This window comes from Mirounga angustirostris, unplaced genomic scaffold (assembly GCF_029215605.1).
Source record: "Mirounga angustirostris isolate CCGP_5_RB_7025 unplaced genomic scaffold, mMirAng1.0.hap1 SCAF_14, whole genome shotgun sequence".
In the NCBI taxonomy this organism is placed as follows: Eukaryota; Metazoa; Chordata; class Mammalia; order Carnivora; family Phocidae; genus Mirounga; species Mirounga angustirostris.
In genome coordinates, this window is record NW_026991722.1 from 58,112,389 (window position 1) to 58,131,868 (window position 19,480).

General features: G+C 38.2%; 1 protein-coding gene across 1 annotated transcript in view; it reads left to right on the top strand.

Annotated features, from left to right (window-relative positions):
- Window positions 1–2,589: 2,589 nt before the first annotated feature.
- NDUFV2 (NADH:ubiquinone oxidoreductase core subunit V2) overlaps window positions 2,590–19,480 on the top strand; it is a 35,582-nt gene continuing 18,691 nt past the window's right edge. Inside the window, exons 1-2 of the mRNA XM_045887034.3 lie at window positions 2,590–2,747; window positions 18,088–18,153. Coding sequence (XP_045742990.1) covers window positions 2,694–2,747; window positions 18,088–18,153 — 120 coding nt within the window. The 5' untranslated portion in view covers window positions 2,590–2,693. The remainder of the gene's footprint in view (window positions 2,748–18,087; window positions 18,154–19,480) is intronic.

The window sequence follows — 19,480 nt, forward strand, 5'->3', positions numbered from 1 at the left end:
CTGAGCAAGGAGCCCAATGTGGGACTCGATCCCAGGACCCTGGGATCATGACCCGGGCTGAAAGCAGCCGCTTAACCGAGGCCACCCAGGCGTCCCTGATCCTTACTTTTTGAACATTACTCTTTGCACTCTTTGGTTTTGCTCCTAGGTAACAGAAATTAGGGACACCTGCTAAGTCCTTGCTTGGACTATTAGAAACCAATGAGATATACACCTACTCCATGGACTGTGAATCCACAAGATGCTATCCTACTACAGAAGACTCCCAAGCTCGATCCCAGGACCCTGGGATCATGACCTGAGCTGAAGACAGACGCTTACCTGACTGAGCCACCCAGATGCCCCTATGCTCAGTACTTTTAAAAAGAACTTTACAGGCATTAACTCATTTTATTCCCATAATAAAGCAATGAGTAGGGTACTATTATTAGACAGAAGCTCAGAGAGACTAACTTGCCTAAAGTCACACAGCTACAAAGCAGTAGATATAGGATCTGAACCAGCAGTCTCATTCTAGAACCTGTTCTCCTGGCCACCATGACAGGTATGGCACTGAGATAAAGAAGTCTGCTGGAGGAAGACCTGAGACCCCTGAAAGGTAAGAGTTCTTTTTCTTCCTGGGGAATGTTGTAATCTGCATATGATACTTGGAATTGCTGCGGCCATCTTGTGACCATAACAGAAGTTACAGCTCAGTATGGTGGAGTAGAAAGATGGAAGGCTCTCAAGTTTTTAAGGACATCCTAGAGTAACTGAGTTATCTAATCTTGGAACTGCTCTACCTTTGGAACTCTTCTCATGTGATATAATGAACTCAAAACTGTTTAATTTCCTTCCATTTGCTTTCCTGTTACTTGTATGGAAAACACTCTCCCTGATACACATGTACATAAGCATAATCCAACCAGAGACATACAATTCTTTCAGAGAGTCCACATACTTGCACCATGTGTAAGATTTTTCATTCAGTTAGCAAGTATTGAATATCTTCCATATGCCGGGTACAGTTCAAGTTGTTGAATCAAACAAGTTGGGAAAGGCAGGTTTCTACACCTATGGAGAATAATAATCTGGTGGTAAATGTGGTAATGAAAGTGGAGGCAGGCATATATAAGGAAGGTATCATGAGAACTAATCTAGACCAAGAGGTCAGAGAAGAATCAAGTGAATGCACATGTACCAGATGCAAAGAATCCATGCCATATCAGTATCATCCATTTGTATTTAATTTGTAATATATTTTGGTTTTAGTTGTATAAGACACAGTGTTATGTGTATAATAGTGTTGGGTGTATATATATTTAGGTGACTTTATAATACAATAATTATTTATTTTTAAAAGCAAATTCCTGATTTTTTTTTAAAGTTTATTTTTTTTTAGTTATCTCTACACCCAACGTGGGGCTTCTAACTCATGTCCCTGAGATCAAGAGTCACATGCTCCTCTGACTGAGCCAGCCAGGCGCCCCTATAATACAATAATTTAAATCAGCATGGAGGCCCAGAATATTTTTCCCTTTTAAATGTAAATACTGAAACCAATTTAGGAGAAGCAGACTAATATAAAAGATAAGCAAAGAAACAGGAACGGAAGCATTTGGTGTCTATTTGTAGCTCATTGGCTGGGAGCCTTCTTGTCACTTGAATTTCATAATTTGTAAAATACGATTCATAAGTGGTTGCAATGGAAAACTTTAGAGTTTTTAAATTAATGAAGAATAAAAATTTAAAATTCCTATACTGCTGTGAAAGTTCCAGAGATCATTCATAAGTTTAGCAAAGATAATGGGCAAAAGGAGGGGGTGGTACAGGACATGACACACAAGAAAAGAAGGCAGTGAAGGGGAAAATCAAGAGGCAGTGAAGTGCTTGGTAAACTCTACACAGCAGGAAACAGCACTGTGCATATTATGGCTGTTACTGAGTAAATACTTGCTGGAATTTCCAGAGATGACCAAACAAACATCAAGAAGGAAGTGGCTTTTTTGTTTTGTTTTATTATGGAAAATTTCTAACATGTACAAAAGTACTGAGAACAGTCATGAGAATTACCGCATCTTCAACAGTCATTACTCATAGCCAATCTTATTTCATTTATATCTCCATTATTCTGAAGCAAATTCCAGATATATTATTTCACCCCTAAATATGTCAGCATACATCTCTAAAGAAAAAGAATGGGAAACAAGGCATTTAGTGTCTACCTCACTCGGTGGCAGTCTTCTGCATCTTCAATTCTATAACTTGTAAAATATGATTTACAAGGAGTTACAACGGAATCTTTTTTTTAAGTAACCACGATAAAAAAAAAAGTAGGTGGTTAAATCCCCAAAAGGCTCTCCAGGATGGAAGCTCACCCCATAAATCCAGATCGGCGTTACATTCCCTAGAAGCCCAAGGAACAGCTCACGGCCGCTTCCTTTCAAGGTTGAGATGCCCAGCCACAGGCTGTGGGACCCAGCCTTTTATGGACCTGGCTGGTCTTCGCCCCGCCCCTCCCTGGGGAAGTCTCCGCCCACTAGGCCCCAGCAGCCCCCGCGAGCCTTCGCGCGCCCCCGCCGCCTCGTCCTAGGGAGGGACGCGCCGCCCTGGACTCCATAGGCCTGGGCTCGGGAGCGCGCACGCCGTGCGTCCCAGGCTCGCTCGGGATTCTCGCCCAGTGCCGCAGGGAAAGGCCAACAATTTGGTCCGCCATGTTCTTCTGCGCGGCGCTCCAGGCCAAGGCGGCTGGTCTCACCGCCCAGTGGGTAAGGAGGTTCGGAATAAGCCCGGGCACTGCCGCCGCCCTTTTCTCTTTCTCGGTGTCTCCTTTTGTGGTGGGCATACGAGAGCGCTGGGCTCTGGACGGCCTGCAGGCGGCGGCAAGGACGCTGCGGCCTTCGCCCTCTCCCAGCCAGGCAGGCCGCCACAGCTCCACTGCGAGCGAGGAGCTCCGAGGGAGGGTCGCAGACGTAGCTGCGGCGGGTGCGTGGCCTCCCCCACAGAACTGGGAAGTTTACGCCTAATGTGGTCAAGGAGAGGAAGAAGGAGGGGCCGCCCGGTGGTCTGTGTGTTGCTGTTTCGCCCTGTCGCGGAACAGAGGCCGGGCCGACGTCGGCCAGATAGGTTTCGAAGAACCCCCGCCCACAAAGGAGGCACCTTGCCTATCAGCCTGGTGACCTTGCTGTCAGGTTGCAGCGCATTGGAGAGGACTCTGAAATTGTAGGCTCTGGCTTGCGTGTTGAAAGCGTAGAGAGCGTTTCCTTAGGCGAAGAGGTGTTTGATGTAGTGAAGAGCGTATTTTGCATATCGGAAGAGTTCGGTAAATAATCGTATCGTACTAACTCTGTGAAAGAACACCACCACAAATAACTGCACCCAGAAGGATTTTAAGAGCATGAATGGGCTTCTGAGTTCCAAGTACATGAACTTGTTTTAGGCAAGGAAATTGAGTCTTGGGTCGAAACATTCATTCAAGTTAATTTAGAAATGGTGACTCCAGGAATGACGATTATAACAGCATTTACTGGAAAGAAGCTTTTTTTTTTCCTAGCAGTAAAATAGAAAGGTTGAGTCAGTTCTTAGCAGAAGACAGGGAAATAGTGCATAGTAGTATAGCATATTTCAGGGCTTTAGAGTTAGACCTGAATATGGTTGGTGGTTTCACTGCCTTTTCTAGCTTTGTCACACTGGGCTTTGATGTCTCTCACTTAGTTTTCTTGGTCATAAAATGGGAGGGATATTCCAGTTTGCAGAGTTTAGTCTTTCAATAAACATTTGAGGTCCTACTGCACTGCTGGTGGATAATAGTGATAGGTAACATTTGGTGAATACTTTCCATGTGCCAAGCACACATTGTTAAATGTTTACATTCTAAATCTCATTTGTGAGGTTGGTACTGTTATTTCCCCATATTACAGATAAAACAGATTTAGACAATCCCTGTTCTTGTGGAGTCGATAGTTTCATGTAAGAGAAACTTTGAGGTAAATATACAGTGTAAGAGTACAGTGTTAAGAGATACGAATAAGGTCAGTTTGGTTTCAAAGTGGTGTAAGATTTTTCCTGGAGGCGATACTAACAAATTGGTGATAAGGCCACATATATTAGGGAGGGAATATGATAGGTGGAAAGGACAACATAAGAAAAGTCTGTTGATAGTTGGCAGGGAAAAGCTTGGTGCATGTAAGAAGCCTCAAGCAGTGTTGCTGGACTCCATTATTGGAAGTAAGGTGAATCCAGAGATGAAATAAGACAGGTGGGCAGGGCCCGGATGTCGGAGCTCTTTGCATGCCATGTCAAAGAATTTGGCTTTATCTTAGAGGCAGTGCTGAGCCCGGAAGGATTTTAAAGGAGCAGAGAGACAGGTCAGTTTTCTCTCTATTGGATAGATGGCTGCATGGGAGTGAGGGAATACGTTTGATCAGAGCCAGAGGCAGAGAGACTAAATAGATAAGAGACTCTTGCAAAACCCCAGGTCAGAGGTGATGAGGATCAGACCTTGTCTACTAGTAGAAAGGATAGAAATAAGAGGACAGATAGATTTTAACTTCTTCAGTTTTTGAGGCAAAGGGTTATTAGAGGTATACATTGAAAAGCAGTTTAAACAATAGAATATATTCAGGTAGTGGAAGAAAATTTCAATCACGTCTTATGTTAGTTTCTGCAGCTGTTTTTTTCTTTGTAAAATATTACCTGAATCATATGTAGTATGAACCCCAGAAATACTTGTTGAATTGATGAATAAATCTAAGTTTTTGTTGTTTTTCATTTTTTTCTAGTTTTGAGCAATAATTGACAAATCTCAGAAGTTTAAAGTGTACAGCATGATGGTTTGATTGTAAGAAAAACATAATATTGGGAACAGCAAACAGAATAAGCTCAAAAGATAAAAATTACCCATAGTCTCATCAGCCTGGAAATGACCAAAATGTTAACATTTTTGTGTCTGCAATTAACAGGCCTGATGGGATTTTTTTTTTTGGTAAAATTGGATGGTATTGTTCACATTGTTTTGTAGGCTGTTTTTTCTTACAAAACATTTTTGATCCACTTTCCTTACCAGTAAACATTTCTGTACTGTCATTTTTAATGCTGTGTGGCATTCCATTGTGAGGATGTTCTATAACTTATATAACCAGGCCCTTCTAACCTTTTTTAAAATAGAATGCCAGAATGACCTAGGAAAAATCAGGAAAAGTGTAAGAGGTCCCACTAATAAAGTTCCTTTGCTAAAAGAGAAACCATTAAGGAAACCATTTACATTTTCAAAGAAATTGCTTATTTTGTTATAATTTCTGTTGTATTAGCTAACTGCCAATTTCTTTAGCTACCGACTTCAGTTTATCATTGCTTTAAAAATACCCATAACTTAGTACTGTCTAGAAGTGCCTTCAAGACAATAGTTGTGTGACCTTGAACCATATTTCTTAATTTCTTAAGTCTCATTTTTTTTCCTGTAAAGTACAATAATACCTTATTTAGTAATTATCAAGAATTGCCTAAAAAGTGAATTATGGAGCAGTAGATACACAGAATAGGCTTATTCTCTTCTTCAGTAATTTCCCATGGCTTTCTGTAGTGTTGACATCACTTTGCAGCTCATCACTGCCTCATTCCCAGGCCACTGCTTAGTTCAGTAGGAGTGAGGGAGTTGTGGTGTTTTTAAACATTGTATTTTCAGCTTTAGAATTTTGGTTCTTTTTTATAGTTTCTATTTGATTTTTTCATTTATTGAAGATATATATTTTTTTATGTCCTTAAGCATGGGTTCAGCAGTTTTGAAATTGTTGCGTGGTTGATTGTCTTTTTTTTCTGGAAAATGGGCTGTTCTGTTGTTGTTTTATGTTGAGTAATTTTGGATTTTATCCTGGACATTGTGAACGATACGTCATAGAAACTCTAGATTTTGTTATTCCTCCGTTGGTGTTTGTTTTTGTTGTGGCAGGCTGTTAACTCAATTGAACTCGAACTATAATCCAACTCCCTTTTGGGCAGCACCTCAAATACTGGTTCAGTTCTTTTAGCTGGGCTGCTTGGAGTTGGCCCCGTGTGTATGCATGGTTTGGGGTCAGGCACAGAACTTGGGGGCTTCCCTCTGGCTTTTCCTTTTCTTGGATTTCCCACTTTCCCATCATGCCTGTGGTTGTCCCAGACTGTCCTGTGATTCTTCAAGCCATTAAGGCTACAGGTTTTCTCTTAGAGTTTTAGCTGCCCAGCGCAGGATTGACAGGGGTCTGCCTTCAGGCTAAAATATGTAAAGTGTAAAGCAAAAAAACCTTCATTGGCTTCATCTAAGTATAGACTCCCCTTCTGTGTCTGTCTGCGTTTTGTTGTTCTCCAATGCCTTCGGAAAGTGTTTTGGGTTTTTTATTTTTTAAAAAATAGTTTGTCCAGGGGCGCCTGGGTGGCTCAGTTGGTTAAGCGACTGCCTTCGGCTCAGGTCATGATCCTGGAGTCCTGGGATCGAGTCCCACATCAGGCTCCCTGCTCAGCAGGGAGTCTGCTTCTGACCCTCCTCCCTCTCATGCTCTCTGTCTCTCATTCTCTCTCTCTCGCAAATAAATTTAAAAAAAATTAAAAAAAAAAAAAAGTTTGTCCAGAGTTTATAGTTGTTAGTGGTTTGGCCTGATAATATCTACTCAGTTGTTCTACAAGTGGAACCTCCTGTGGTGGCATTTTTCTTTCTAAATTTTAAGTTCTGTAGAATGAAATGTTTTCCCATTCCATTAGAGGTTCTTAAACCTGATTTTGCAGTGCCCCAGGGTATCCATTTTGGCTCAAGGACTCTAAAGGAGTTCTTTTTTTTTTTTTGAGCATTTATTTTAGTTTTCTATTGTTGCTCTAACATATTACCACAAACTTGGTGACATAACAGATTTATTATCTTACGATTCTGTAGGTTAAAAGTTTGACATGGGTCTCACTGGGCTAAAATCAAGGTGTTGGCAGAGCTATTGGAATACTGTAGGGGACAGTCTGTTTTCTTAGCTCTTCCCGCTTCTAGAAAAAGCTGCCCGTATGTGTTGGCTCATGGCCCCTTTCTTCCATCTTCATAGCCAGCAAGGGCAGGTTAAGCTCTCACATCACTGACTGTTTCCATCATTTGTGACATATCCTTTCTTTTGCTCCCTCTTCCACATTTAAAGGGCTCTATGATTGCCTTGAACCCACCCTGATAAGTCAGAATAGGAATCTCCCTATTTTAAGGTCAGCTGATTAGCAATCTTAATTCCATCTGCAGCCATAGTTCTCTTTTGCTATGAATATTAATATATTTACAATTTCTCTTTTGCTACGCATATTAATATATTTACAATTTCCCAGGATTAGGAAGTGGGTATTTTGGGGGCATCATTACTCCACCTGCCATGGCCTTAAATACTTAAGGGGAAAGAGAAAATGTACAAATTTTTAATTTATTCAGTGAGGTTCAGCAGGCCACTGTTGCACATTACAAATACAGATCTTTGTATTGGATATGTGAACTCAGTCTCCATTTCAAAGATATGAATAGCTGAACTTCCCTTCTCTTTGGCCACTGTTTAATATCAGCCCAGTACTTTGGGTAATAAATTATAGATTCATTGACCATGTCAAATAAATTATAGGTTCATTGACCATGTCAGTTTGGTTTTCCATTGAGAAACCTTGACTTACCCACCACTTTCAGGTCAGGAAACATAGTTGTAGGAAATTTTTTTCATTCAACAAACACTAAAGACAACATGTTTAAACACCTTTTTCTTTGCCTGGTTATTAGGAGGGAAAGTGCCTTATTTGTGGGATACTTTCCTGGGTGTTACCCCATTTTGTAGGTGAGACAGCTGAAGATTCCCAGACAAATATGCCCCAAATTACACAGTAGTAGGAGCCTGAACTGGGTTTGTTTGCAAGTCCCATTTGTTTGTTTTTTTCTTTTAACTGCTTTTCTAAGTTCAAGTTTACTGAGGAAAATTGGTATGTATGGTGAAGATTTAAACTTAATAGGTGCTATAATAGTAGAAGGGTTTGTCAGTGTGAACAGGCTAGAGAAGTGTTTGCACTTCACTTAAGGAAGAGAGCAGAGGGGATAAGAGGAGGAGGTTAACTTTGGTCATGATGGATACAGTTTTGTTCCTAAGGGACTATCATGATAGTACCATGAAAAAATTACACAGTTTGAAAAACACAGATAATGTCATGCTCTGTTCAGATGGCTACATTTATAGCAATATGTAGTACATATCCTTGATATTTTGAAGTACGGAGAAGGAAGTTCCTCATTATCACTGACTAAATACTCCTTAATATTCTTCAGTACTTGCAAAGATTCTGGGTTGGAAAAGATCACCTAGCATTTCTTGTTCTTGGCATCATTACATTTTGAAGACCATTTGTAAAATCCATCACCTGCATGCTAGGATATAGATACCATATAGCCTAAAGCAGTAATTCCCAAACTGGATCAAAAGAATGACCAATGATGCTTTAAAAATACACATATTGAACTCCTCCTGGTCATAAGCTTATTAAATTTTAAGTAATATATGTTTATTTTGAGTATTAGTCCTTAGGACGAGAAAATAAAACAGTTTACATTTATACAGCATTTGCTCATGTTTGTTTGATTTTCAAGTTAAACCCCCCCCCCAAAAAAGTGCTTAAGTTTTACCAGTTGATTCTTTAAGTTAAAAGCTCTTAAAATCACTTAAACTTGAAAATGAATGTTTGCTCTTAAAATCAACTTGTAATTATTTAGGGTCTCATCTGTTTTTGTGATTATTGAGGCGTATTGCCTTCATTTTAGGGGCACAAGAAGAAAAGACAATGGGAGACTGGAGTGTTACTATTTAAAGTTCCAATAATAATAATAATGATAGTTGGCCAGTACATGAGTACTATGCTTTGATTTTATAGGTGAGCAAACCTAGGTACAGAGAGGTAGAGTAACTTGCCCAAGGTTACAGTACTGTAATTGGTGAAGATGAGACTGAACCTAGGTCTCCTGACTGAAATGATGTTTGGATGTTTGATTTCTATGAAGTATTCCTATCCTTAGAACATCTGAGTGTTGTTTGTATCCACATTAGATTTTACATAGAGTGCTTTGTTTGATTTGTAATCAGGATAGACAGTATTGTTGCCGTTGATATGGTCATCTTAATCTGTAATGCTCCTATAAAACCTGGCTTTTCGTGTAACTTTTCTGTTATATAATTTGGCCAGATTTTGCTTGTTAATTCTCTTACAGTGCTAGAAAAATCACTTAGATTTCTTTAATCTGAATTAACATTTTTAAATTATTGATGGAACTTTATTTGGAAGACATTTGTAAGAGCCCTCCCATGTATATTTGAAAATATAACAAAACTTAATTTTAGTGGTTAAGGCAAAGTGAAGGTTAAGGTTCATGTCAGGCAAACCTATGTTTGGCTTTTCATTTATTTAACTGCGACCTAGGGAAAATTTTTTCCTTTGTTCTTTGAGCCTTAGTTTCCACATCTCTAAAACGGGATGATAATAATACCTATATGGTAGGGTTGCTGGGAGGAGTAAGTGAGTTATAGTATTTATAAAGTTTGTAGCACAGTCTCTGATGCAGAGTAAGCACTTGTATTTATTATCACTATCCTTGAAATAGGTATCACAGTTTTTATTAGTGCAGCCATCACCTACTTTATTAAACTAGAATGTACTGAAAATTTTATTTAAAATGTAGAAATACCTACTCTGAGTGTATCATACACAAAGACTCTTGGGGGAGCTTTTTGTGTTCTCTGCATGTCTTTGCTCTAGACAGCTGAAAGAAATGGCTTTTGCTTGAGCTGGCAGTGGGGGAGGCTGTAGGCAATAGGCGAGTAGGTAATTGGTGAACAATGGCAAGAAAGTACAGAGGGAGCCAGTATCACTTATCCTTTACCTGATGTTTCACATGTGAGTTGTGACCTCCCTGCAGGTGCACACATATATTATGGATTTAATCTGTGAATGTTTGGGGGTAGTGTGAAAGGTATATTCCTTGTCTGAATTAGTTGCTAATAGAGGAAAACACCGATTTTCAGTTGCTTGACCTTAGTCCTGTTTTTCTGACTAATTAGGTTACTGATTCTGTCAGTTTTGTTTTGCAGCTTCCTTATCCTTTATGAAGTTCCTCTGGTTGGATGTGGCCTTTCATAGTGCAAATAACTGATAGAACTGAAAGGTGAGCAGAGTGGATACTGTTAATGTGTGAGCAACAGAAGAAACTAAAAAAACAAATGTAGGGCCCATGAAAGATTCTGTTCTTGGGGAGTGGGTGGAAGAATATAAAATTTAAATTTTTGTCATTTTGAGCTAGTAGTATTGGTAATGCAAATGATGATTAAAAAGAGAAGGGCTAATAGAGCAGATGACTTAGATCCAAAAGGCCTGGGCTCAGACTTCGTCTCAGTCACTAATTGTGTGGTATAGGGCAGGTTACTGTTTCTGAGCCTAAGTTTCTTTAAAAGTAAAATGGAAATAATAATAACTAACCGTAGATTTTTGAGGAGTCAGTGAAAAAAAGGTATCTTGAAGTACTTAACACAGAACCATTCAAGTTGAATTTAAAGAAAACACTGCCATTATTTGCCTGTTGTAAATCTCTGTTCCTTCTGAAACACTCTGAAAAAAAGAATAAGCTGGAATTGAAGTCCACTATTAATTCTGTGCTGTATGTCAAATTATTCTTGTGTATTTAAAAAAAGTTACTTGAATTTTCATTGGCGTTCACTGAATTCAATAGATACTTTAGAGTCTAGTGAGAAACTAGACTCTAGTCTGGTGAAAAGAGTAGACTTTAAGGGGGGAAAACTCTGCTTACTCTTGACATCAGTCCAGTCCAGCTAAGTTGTTTATTTCCAGTTCCAACACCAATAATTGGTCCTGGAATGCCTCTTCATTCCAGGGTGAAACTAAATTCAAATGGCTTATTAAGTAGTGTAAAGATGTTAATTCAGATTTTTTATATCTTAATTTATTCCTTTATTGCAAGTGTCTGATGTGGATGTTATAATGAATGTAAAATAGGTGAAGCTCTTAAAGATGTCAAAAAACAAGGCAGCTTTGAAAATGGCCATGTGCTAACTTGATATGAATGAGTAACAGTTTATGCCAGTTGAGTAACAATGAGGGCTAATATTTATCAGTTACCCTATTTTGCTTGTTCATTGTTTTATAAACAAATTATCTGAGCCTTTTTCCTACTATTTTGAAGAAGTTCTGGCTTCATACATTGAAATTAAGTTGCTCAAATGCTATGCTAATGTATGTATATTTAGGTTTTCTGTAGGAAAAGCGTGATATTTACGTTTTTTTTTTTAATGTTAAAAAAAACAGTAAATAGCTTGTTTTAAATAGAGGGCATATGTACATACTTCTGTCTGTAAATGGGAATATGGTGAGCCAATGGAGGAGGCAGGTCTTTTCATTTCTAATCTGTCTCCCTATGTATGGATGCATTCCAGGATTTTCTTCATTAAACTGCTTGATTTCCTAGATCTACTCTATACTTCTGGAGCTCTGATATCCTCAAATAGTTCCATTCAGGTGGCTAATAATAAGGCCATAACCTTGTAAGCATTAGCCCTAAGATCCAGTGTGAGTTCTACCAATAATTAGTTACATGATCTTGAGAAGTTTTCATAAGTCATTTAAATCTGGAAATAATAACCATCTTTCATGAAAGTTGTGAGAATTAAATGTGTAAAAAGCTTAGTGACTGACAGATAGTACTTCTATAATAGATAATGATAGGTAAAACTAATATAGTACTTACTACATGCCAGGCAGTAGATAAGTACATAAGCACTTTACATAGCTTATCTCTTTTAATCTTTACAACAGTCCTATGAAGTATGTACTGTTGTTAGTACAGTTTTATAGATGAGGAAAGTGGCTCTGGAGCTCGGCTTTTAACAACTCGGCTATATTGTCTTTCTGCCAATAGTATATTTATGGAATATTAAGTACCAGGGGTAGATCCCAATTCCTGAGATGTTAAACTGTGGAAAATGTGGCTTTTAGAAATGATGAAATTGACCTGTTTGGTATTGGTCCCTTTCCACTGTCAGAAAGACAGTATTTCAACAGTTAGTTTGGCGACATTAGGCAGGATGATTTGGACTAGGGAAGAGTCAGCCAGAAAGCTATTAGAGTAATGCACAGACCTGGAATAATGTCTGAAATGGAGTAGTGATAGAGAGGAAAAGGACTAAAGACTATTTATTTTTAAAAAATGAAATGTTGGGGTACCTGGGTGGTTCAGTCAGTTGAGTGTCTGCCTTTGGCTCAGGTCATGATCCCAGAGTCCTGGGATCAAGCCCCACATCGGGCTCCCTGCTCAGCAGGGAGCCTGCTTCTCCCTCTCCCGCTCCCCCTACTTGTATTCTCTCTCTGTGTCAAATAAATAAATAAAATCTTAAAAAAAAATTGAAATGTAATACATATACATGACAATTCAAACAGTATGCAAGGATATATATATTGTAGTAAGTATAAAATATACATTAAAGAATGGGGTACAGGGAAATATATATTATGGTGAATATATTAAATGTATTGCATATATTAAAGAGTAAATTTCCTTCCCACTCCACATCTTGATCCCCTTTTTCAGAGACAGCCACTGTTACTGGTTTCTTGTAATACCTCTATATTAGTTCTCTATTTTATTACATTTTCTATATTTTGAAAAATTAGTGGGACATGCAGACTGGTGTATTTGTAGATTTTTATCTTCTTGTCAAGAACTGTGAAGACTTTATTACTCAGGCCATGCAGGTAGCATAAACTTCTTGTTCATATTGGTTCTCCTTCACCCTCACATCCCATGGGAGTGACATAGAGCAACCTGGGTGAATGCTGTGCATCGTAACTGAGGAACCCAACTCCAGCTGCAAGAGAACTTGCCCAGTGTTTGCCTGAGAGGGAGATATCCTCTACAAAAATCCTTGAAAAGACAGTCTGGAACGAGAGGTGTCAGTGGCTAGTGCCTCTTCTCGGGTGCAGAGATGTGCAGAAACATGAAAATTGTCTACCAGCACTATTACTTCTTCCCCACTTTAAGTAAAAAAAAATTTATAAGTTAATTTGACTGATGAGAGGAGATAGTATTTTTCAACCATCTATAATATACTTTCGCCAGAAAAACTGATGGTCTTATGTGGATATAAAGAATAAAAATAATTATGTGGAAGTTCAGGAAGCTGTCACTAATCTGTTCTTTGTGACAATGTGACAGTGACTCTTTGTTAGAGTCAGCTAACAAAGTGCAATTTTAAAATCTGTTTAGTTCTTAAAATGCAGTTGTTTAAATCTTCCCTTTTTCAGTTATTAAATGTTTTATCCTATTAGCTAAGCAAATGTGATAATGCTTTAATAGGTTATATAGTATTTTCAGAGAAACTTTATTATTTGAACCTCAAAGCACTCCAGTAATTAAACATCCCTGTTTTATAGGTGCAGAAATTGAGTCTTAAAAAAATTAAGTGACTTGTGTAAAGTCACATGTTAGTAAAAAAAAAATTTTTTTAATCTGAAACTCTAGCATTTTTTCTATGGTTTAGCTGTTTTTTCCTGTTTTCAATCAGTAGTCTGTTTTCAGTGATTTGGACTTTAAAACACATAATTTTGGACAGAAGTGCCTGTGTGTGTAAACTCATGTGCATATCCAGAATTACAGGTCAGCCAGAGAGTGCCTCAAAATAGATTTTCCAGTATATAGCTACCTAGCCCCAGAGACCAATTTTCAAGATTATTTCGGTATTTTTCTTTTTTCCCGTATTTTTCATTTTAAGTAAAGTTATGTGACAGATACTGGAATAATGGGGAAGGGATCAAATATTGACCCAAAACTGAAGCTCTTTTAACTTAGAGATTAGTGGTGTTTAATTTGATAATATATAGGGAAGTTGGAAGGGTAAATAGGATTAATAGTAGAGGTGGTAAATTTCATTTTGTACTTGATGAATGTTTTGTTTTATTGTTTTTTAAGATTTATTTATTTGAGAGAGAGATTGTATGTGTGTGTGCACAGAAGGGCAGAGGAAGAGAATCCTCAAGTATACTCCCCGCTGAGTGTGGAGTTGCACCCGGGGCTCTATCCCAGGACCCTGAGTCATGACCTGAGGTGGCATTAAGAATTGTGTGCTTAACTGACTGAGCCAACCAGGCGCCCTGATGAATGTTTTGTTTTAAATAAGATTTTTTGTTTGTCAATTAATCCATGCTACATAAGAAGCATGGAAAATAGAGAAAAATACAAGAAACAGTATGAAAATAAGAATCCCTTATAATCTTGTTAACATCATAATAACAGAGATAAGCACTTTAAATTGTTATGGCCTTCCAATCTTTTCATTAGTGTCTATATTGAATAAATTGGGATGGTAGTTTATGCTTTTCTGTTTTATTTAACCCTGATATTTTCCAGTTGTGATTGTGGCATAAATACATCTTTCAGTGTCATTATTTTTAGAAAATAACAATTTTTGGCAGCTACATAGTATGATTTTTGTTGGAATTATTATTTAGTTAAAACCTTTCTATGTTGGGCTTTTTGGTTGCTTGTGTTTTGCCAGAACAATACAGAGAATATATTTCTGTATACACCTTTATCCTCATTTTATACTGTTTTTTGGATAAAATTCTAGAAGTAGAATTAATAAATTAAAAGATGGAAGCTTTCTTTAGTCTGTCCATACACCATATCAATTTGCTCTCCTAAAAGGCTGTATCAATTTTTACCTAATGTATAAGCATACCTACTTCCATTCACTCAACAGAACTGTTATCTTTAAAAAAAAAAAAACCAGTACTAATTTGATAGCTGGAAATGTTATCTCATTTAAACATGTCTGTTGTATTATTTTATTTTTATTTTCTTATTTAAATTCAATTAGCCAACATATAATAAATCATTAATTTTTGATGTAATGTTCAGTGATTCATTAGTTGCGTATAACACCCAGTGCTCATCATATCACGTGCCCTCCTTAATGCCCATCACCCAGTTACCCCACACCCCCCACTCACCTCCCTTTCCGCAACCCTCAGTTTGTTTCCCAGAGTCAAGAGCCTTTCATGGTTTGTCTCCCTCTCTGATTTCTTCCCATTCAGTTTTCCCTCCCTTCCCCCATTATTCTCTGTACTATTCCTTATATTCCACATATGAGTGAAACCATATGATAATTGTCTTTCGCTGTTTGACTTCTTCACTTAGCATAATCCCCTCCAGGTCCATCCATGTCAATGTAAATGGTAGGTATTCATCTTTTCTGATGGCTGACTAAGATTTCATTGTATGTATAAACCACATCATCTTTATCCATTCATCTGTTGAAGGACATCTTGGCTCCTTCCACAGTTTGGCTATTGTGGACATTGCTGCTATGAACATTGGGGTGTATGTGCCCCTTCTTCTCACTACATCTGTATCTTTGGGGTAGATACCCAGTATTGCACTTGTTGGGTCATAGGGTAGTTGTTTGTTTTTTTTTTTAAGATTTTATTTATTTATTTGACAGAGAGAGAGACAGCGAGAGAGGGAACACAAGCAGGGGGAGTGGGAGAGGGAGTAGCAGGCTTCATGCCAAGCAGGGAGCCCGATATGGGACTCGATCCCAGGACCTGGGACCATGACCTGAGCCAAAGGCAGACACCCAACTGACTGAGCTACCCAGGCGCCCCAGGGTAGCTCTATTTTTAACTTCTTGAGGAACCTTCATGTTTTCCAGAGGGCCTGTACCAGCTGGCATTCCCACCAACAGTATAAGAGGGTTTCCCTTTCTCCACATCCTCGCCAACATTTGTTGTTCCCAGTCTTGTTAATTTTCTTGTTAATTTTAGCCATTCTAACTGGTTTTGTGGTTTTGATTTGTATTTCCCTGATACCAAGTGATGTGGAGCATTTTTTCATGTGTCTGTTGGCCATTTGTATGTCTTCTTTGGAGAAGTGTCTGTTCATATCTTCTTCCAATTTCTTGACTGGATTATTTGTTTTTTGGGTGTTGAGTTTGATAAGTTTTTTTTTAATTTATTCATTTGAGATACAGAGAGAGAGAGAATATGAGCAGGGGGAGAAGCAGAGGGAAGGGGAGAAGCAGGCCCCCCGCTGAGCAGGGAGCCTGATGCAGGGCTCGATCCCAGGACCCTGGGATCATGACCTGAGCCGAAGGCAGACTCTTAACCATCTGAGCCATCCAGGTGCCCCGAGTTTGATGAGTTCTTTATAGATCTTGGATACCAGCCCTTTATCTGTTATGTCATTTGCAAATATCTTCTCCCATTCTGTAGGTTGCCTTTTAGTTTTGTTAACTATCCTTTGCCATGCAGAAGCTTTTTATCTTGAAGTCCCAATAGTTCATTTTTACTTTTGTTTCCCTTGCCTTCAGAGACGTGTCTTGCAAGAAGTTGCTGCAGCCAAGATCAAAGAGGTTACTGTCTGTGTTCTCTAGGATTTTGATGGATTCCTGTCTCACATTTAGGTCTTTCATCCATTTTGAGTTTATCCTTGTGTATCATGTAAGAATGGTCCCGTTTCATTCTTCTGCATGTGGCTGTCCAATTTTCCCAGCACCATTTATTGAAGAGACTGTTCTTTTTTCCATTGGATATTCTTTCCTGATTTGTCGAAGATTAGTTGACCATAAAGTTGAGGGTCCATTTCTGGGCTCTCTTTTCTGTTCCATTGATCTATGTGTCTGTTTTTGTGTGAGTACCATGCTGTCTTGATGATCACATGCATGTTTTAAATTACTAGTTAGGTCATTAGCAGTTATATTGTGACATTTTTGTTCATATTTATTCATTTTCCTCATTGATTTATATGTGTTTATGATCTCTTCCGGTTGTTAATTTTTTGTCATCAAATGTGTATAAGATCCAGGAATCGTCAGCATGGAGTTAAGCATATGAGAATGAATAAGCTTGAAGGGGCAAAAAAATCTGTGGAGAAAAGAACCTAGGACAGAGCTGAGCCCTGAGGACAACCTCCCCTGAGGGGGTGGGTAAAGAGTCAGTAAAGTAAACAAAATGTTAGGGTTCAGAAGTTAGGAAAAGAGGAGACTGGATGCTTTCTCTTCTCTTAAATCCATTCTTCTTTACTTTATTATGAAGTCTTTTGTTTCTTCTCAGAATTTAGTTAAGTAATTCACTAATGTTACTCAGTAAAAATTGTTCTTTGATTAAAAACAAATCTCAGCTAAAGTGATGGCAGGGACTATCTTCTAAATTTTAGTTTCAGTTAATTTTTCAAAGCTTTATGCTGGTGTTGTTTGTTTTTTTTAACAGTATTATTTGGGAACTATGGCCTTAGTTTTATGTTTATCTCAGTCTAGGTTCTGGACAGGCATCAGGGGTACCAGTATAATCTTGTATTTAATTCATAATCCAGTATTCTACCATTGTGTGATTAGTAGAACTCAGAAATCAGAGGGTTTCTGAATAGTGATTGAATTGCTTTTGGTGGTGGCAGGGAGGGTGGTAAGTGTGTTGGGGGGGGGAAGCAACAGGACAAAGAGAAATAAAATGCAACGGCAAATAATCAAATGAATTCCTTCTAAAACAACTGACTATGGTCACTGCATAGCATCACAAGCAGCTTTCTGAAACTTTATGACTGGAGTTTCTAAACTAATTCATAAAGAATTGAAAAGGGGGCTATACTTGACTCATTTGTGGAAGAGTATATGATTCATTTGTACAGAATGAAAATATGTTTATGAAAGCCCACATTAAATGAAAGCTGGCATCCAGCTTGATTCAGAAAAAAGTGAAAGGCCATAAATTAATGGAATATCAACTCTCCTAATGCATGCTGACAAGAGTGTAATAGAAAGGGTACATGACTTAGGAGATAATAGGTTGTGGACCTGGTTCTTCCGTGGACTCGTGTTATCTTAGGCAGGTTAATAACCTTACCTTGGATTTCCATTTCTTTATACCTCTCCTGAAATAGAGATGGGCAGGGTGTAGCACAGTGAGCCATATCTCCTAAGATCTTTTACTTACATAAGTTGAGTCTGTTGTTTTAAATTATGGATCTTAAGGTATTTACTCATGAAAAATTTCTTAAGGCTTATGATTTACTAAATTTTCTTAAAATTTTAGGGGAGACATATAAGGAATTTACATAAGACAGCTGTGCAAAATGGAGCTGGAGGAGCCTTATTTGTGGTAAGTACTCCAATTTCTTCAGAATGTAAAGACTTGGAAATTTGGGTAAAACTACTGTAACAATCCAAGATATCTTAAACCCCAATGTCTTTGGTATATGCTAGCCATTGTGGTGATTGAAATATAGCTAATTAAATTCATTAAATTTCAAAAGATGTGTGATTCCAGTTGAACCTCTTGAGTTTAAGTTGACACCAGGGTAGCTCTGAATTGACATTATTTTTTTGGTGAAATTACTGTGAGCCCTCAACTGATTCTTTGATTAAAAACAAATCTCAGCTAAAGTGATGGCAGGGACTATCTTCTAAATAGTCTCACTTTGGGTTCTTAAAAATCAGTCATACTGGCTGACTAAAGATTCTGTGGCTGCAACTTGGGGAATCCCAAAACGGTACTAGTTTAAAACTCATGGATTTTAGTAATACAGTGAATACATTAGTAGTAGTTCCTTTATATTTTTGGTTTCCAGGGTTTAACTACAGGTAGATGTCCATGAACTCACCAGCTTAGTTGTACAATTCAGAGATAAGATAATGTATCTCCTTTCTGTGATAAGGCACAGTTTACAGGGATCAATCTTGTGTTGTTTAAAGGCAATTTAGTAGCTTTGTAGGATGATTTAGAGTTAGTGGTACAGTTTTGTTAACTGAATTATTTCCAGGCTGAATCTTAATAAATGAGTTAGCCATCTATTGAGTAGATTGCTGCTTTATATTTTTTCATGTTTGTCTAAAAGTATTAAATTTGCCACATATTTGAAATCATTGTCCAAAGTTTCCATTTTCTTTTCCTCTTTTATATCTTTGAAAAAGCAGAACTTTAAGAGTTAACATATTGAGGGATTCAGTTCTGTGTTCACCAAACATACTAAACATTAATTGATGTAAGTGTTAATCTCAGTGTGACTCATTTGATTTCCTGTTGACATGCCATTTCTTGTCAGGTTTTTAAGAGGGCCTGTTCTCTTTGTAGAAAAGAAATAAAGCTTCTTGCCATTAACTGGTTTTTGTTATGTGGGGAAGAGGTGATGCTTGTGTACCTTCCTAACAGTGGGTCCTTTTGATAATCTGATACACACCTTTGGAAGAATGCATGTTATGTGCATACTCAAAATTTTGTGTCTTGATTTTATAAGTGTTCCAGCGATTGAGTTTTTTTGGTAATTACATTAGAAGATCCTGTTCTCGGGGCGCCTGGGTGGCTCAGTCGTTAAGCGTCTGCCTTCGGCTCAGGTCGTGATCCCGGGGTCCTGGGATCCAGCCCCGCATCGGACTCCCTGCTCCGTGGGAAGCCTGCTTCTCCCTCTCACACTCCCCTTGCTTGTGTT